The 3,057-nt window shown below is 44.8% G+C and overlaps 1 protein-coding gene across 1 annotated transcript in view; it reads left to right on the top strand.

The window, feature by feature from the left end:
* The window catches only part of SCGN (secretagogin, EF-hand calcium binding protein), a 21,541-nt gene extending 20,636 nt beyond the window's left edge, over nt 1–905 (top strand). The window contains exon 10 of the mRNA XM_009324941.1: nt 684–905. Coding sequence (XP_009323216.1) covers nt 684–812 — 129 coding nt within the window. The 3' untranslated portion in view covers nt 813–905. The remainder of the gene's footprint in view (nt 1–683) is intronic.
* The last annotated feature ends 2,152 nt before the right edge of the window (nt 906–3,057 follow it).

Below are 3,057 nucleotides of genomic sequence, written 5' to 3' on the forward strand. Positions count from 1 at the left end.
TAGGGAAGGGTGTGAGGACAGGCCCGATGTTGGATTTGTGCTCTGTGCATGTGTGTCCAAAGGAGCAAAGGTTGTACTTTTCCTAAGGGCCTTCATCAGCATTGTCCTTGGGCACCACAAGCTGTGCGTGTGAATTTGATCTCCTCCTGAGAAAGTGGGAAGCAGAGGAAGCAGTACAGCATTAGGAGCATACAGAGACAGTGTAGCCTGTAAAGTATGCCTTTAGCATTCATTTGATCCACCAAAGGTATTTTTAAGTTGCTGGCTAGCCTGCAAAATAGTAGCCTGCTGACCAAAATGCCACATCACTCCTCGTGTAGCAGGTTTGAGAGAGGAAACCAGATGAAAGCACGGGTCCAGTAGTGCAGCGATCTGTATTGCACAACTTTCTGCAGACTTTTGTTTGATACGGATCAGATACTGATGGCCTTGACTAAGCACAGAAATCATGTTGCATTTCCTTACGGTTACTCACAGTCCCATACCTCTTCTGTTTTTGCAGGGCATCCTTTCCCCATTCTCTGTTCACTTCCCCACCTCGTATGAGCTGACGTGGGGTCAGGCCGTTTGGTTGCTCCTCCTTGGGTGGATTTCCCTGCCGCTGCACGGCCTGCTGCTTTACAGGGCTGGGGAAATTCAGAGCTGTTTTCTCTCTCACCACCGTTTTTCTCTTTTGCCTGCAGCCCAGCATTAGCGGGGTGGACCTAGACAAGTTCCGCCAGATCCTGCTCAACCACTGCGATGTGAACAAGGACGGGAAAATTCAGAAATCCGAACTGGCTTTGTGTCTTGGGCTTAAAATGAACCCGTAGCTGGGAGAGTGCTCGTGGTCGTGTTTCCCTTGTGAGATTTGCCTGCTGTTCCTCGTAGAAGTGTGTCTGTGCTGCCGTGTGAGCGGTGGGGAGCAGGGGCAGGCACCACGCTGCCGGGCTGGAGAGCGGCTGGACGAAGACACGGCAGAGTGGGATCCCCATGGAGGGCCTCCCTGCTCCGCCACTCCCTTCGTGGTGCTCGCTCACTGCCACCGCTTGTGGGTCCCCCTAGCAATGTCTGTGCCCACGAGTACACCAGCAGCTCAGAAAAGGGGTTGCTGTTCTTCTCCATCCCCCATGAAACGCTGCCCCGCCCGTCCCCTAGGATAGGGACAAGCATCTCCTTAAAAACGTCCCGTCAGTGCTCTCAGAGTGCAGCTACTAGGTGTTTCTGATGGTCGCCTTATGTGTGAAGTCATTACTTTGGTGAGCGTCACGCTTTGTTTGTGCATTTAAAATATTGGATGGATGACAGTGTATTTGTGCAGAAATAAAAAATGGCAGTTACAGAAATTCACTAAGATTGGAGTTTATATGTTATGTGCGGAAAGCCATCTGCCGCAGGCTGGCAGACCATACGTAGTAGCCATTTCATGTAAAATGCATCAAATGGCAAGAGGGTTTGTGATGCCTATCAGCTGTGGTGTTTAAATCTGCCAGGAAATGAAACACGGTAGATCCTTCTCACGGGGAAACCACACACACCAGGAAATAATATCACCTCCAGGATGAAGCCACGGAGTAACATCACTTCTGGAGAAAGCCTTTCTTCCGACCCAAACTGAAATAATATACAAGGTTTCCATAAACTGAAAAACTGGAAGGACAGAAGCCTAATGAGAGCAAAGCTCTTAAGCACATGCTTATTTTTTTAAATCCGTAAGAGTTAGTAAATACTTGTAACCTTTATTGAACTTACAGCTTCCCATCACTCCTGGGCCATGAGTGTAATCCTGGAGCCTAGTGGCAGCAGCATCGTTTGTGCCACGTATTTCCCTATTCCAAAGGCTTTGACTGCATATTCAGAAAGTGCCACAACTAATCTATCATGCCCAAATAATTCTTAATTTCCAACGAGAATACTGCAGAGGAAGGATTGTTGGCAAAACTCCTGCACGTTTCAGCATTTCTGTCTCCTGCAGATGAGAGACCCAGATTTGACACTACAAGTGTCTTTCTGGTTATGTTCTTTGCACAAGGCAGTACGTTGAAACACTCCCTTTATACTCGGTTTTATAAAAATTAATCAGAAGTTACCTTCAGTCAACAGAAATAGAGATGGAGATGCTGATTCAATAAAGCACTTAAGAACATACACAAGTTTAGAGATATGCTCATTTTCTATTTTCACTGATGATAAGCTCACAGACCAAACAAGTGCTAAGTGTGTGTTTCACCCCAGCACGGAACTAGGGCTTTAAACTCCCAAACTGCTTTTTATCGCCCTGGCAGCCACACAAATCGCAACCCAAATAACAGAGCTTTGCAATGGTTCAGAAAAACGATAAACAAGGAATCGGGCCTTAGCAGCAGCTCCCCAAGCCATCAGGGATGCACTTTTACTCATGGATGCTCGCTTCCATCTGAGGGAAGAGCTGTGGTTAGGAGTGCGTGACAACAGATAGGAAGCCAGCAGAGAAATCCCACCACCACTGTTTATCAGACATGCTTTATCTCCATCCTGAAGAATTTGCAACAAATACAGTGGGGCACATCACCAACCATCTTTTCATCGTGCCTCCAATAGGATGTGACTTACCAGCGTAAATAATTATGCCTTTAAGTATATTCTTCTCTTTCTCTTCTTTCAGGCTTTATATTGTTCTCATTGTTATTATTATTTTCTTAAACTACATTTTCCATTACTTTGGACATGGGAGAATACTTCCATCTGTAGATATATGTTCTTTATGCTATTTGTATTTTTTGACGATAACAGGTCCATTCTGTTTCACCCCTGTTTAAGCCTTTTGGTATCAGTAGAACTTTCTCTCATTTATTAAAGTATAAATTCAAGAATATCCTGCCCTGCCTCACCAAAAATACATCAACTTTTAACCTAAAGTGAAAGTAATCTTTTAAAGAGCTCTTATTTCAAGAATTATACAACACTTCATCCATCTTTATTGAAACCTTACGCTTTTCACATCCTCTACAGCCAATTTCTGACAGACACTAAGCAGTAATGAATTTGGTATGTCGGTGTCACAATGTGTTTTGCTTCTTTTGTAGAAATTTGTGATTT

Source organism: Pygoscelis adeliae, unplaced genomic scaffold (genome assembly GCF_000699105.1).
Source record: "Pygoscelis adeliae isolate BGI_AS28 unplaced genomic scaffold, ASM69910v1 Scaffold135, whole genome shotgun sequence".
Taxonomy (NCBI): domain Eukaryota; kingdom Metazoa; phylum Chordata; class Aves; order Sphenisciformes; family Spheniscidae; genus Pygoscelis; species Pygoscelis adeliae.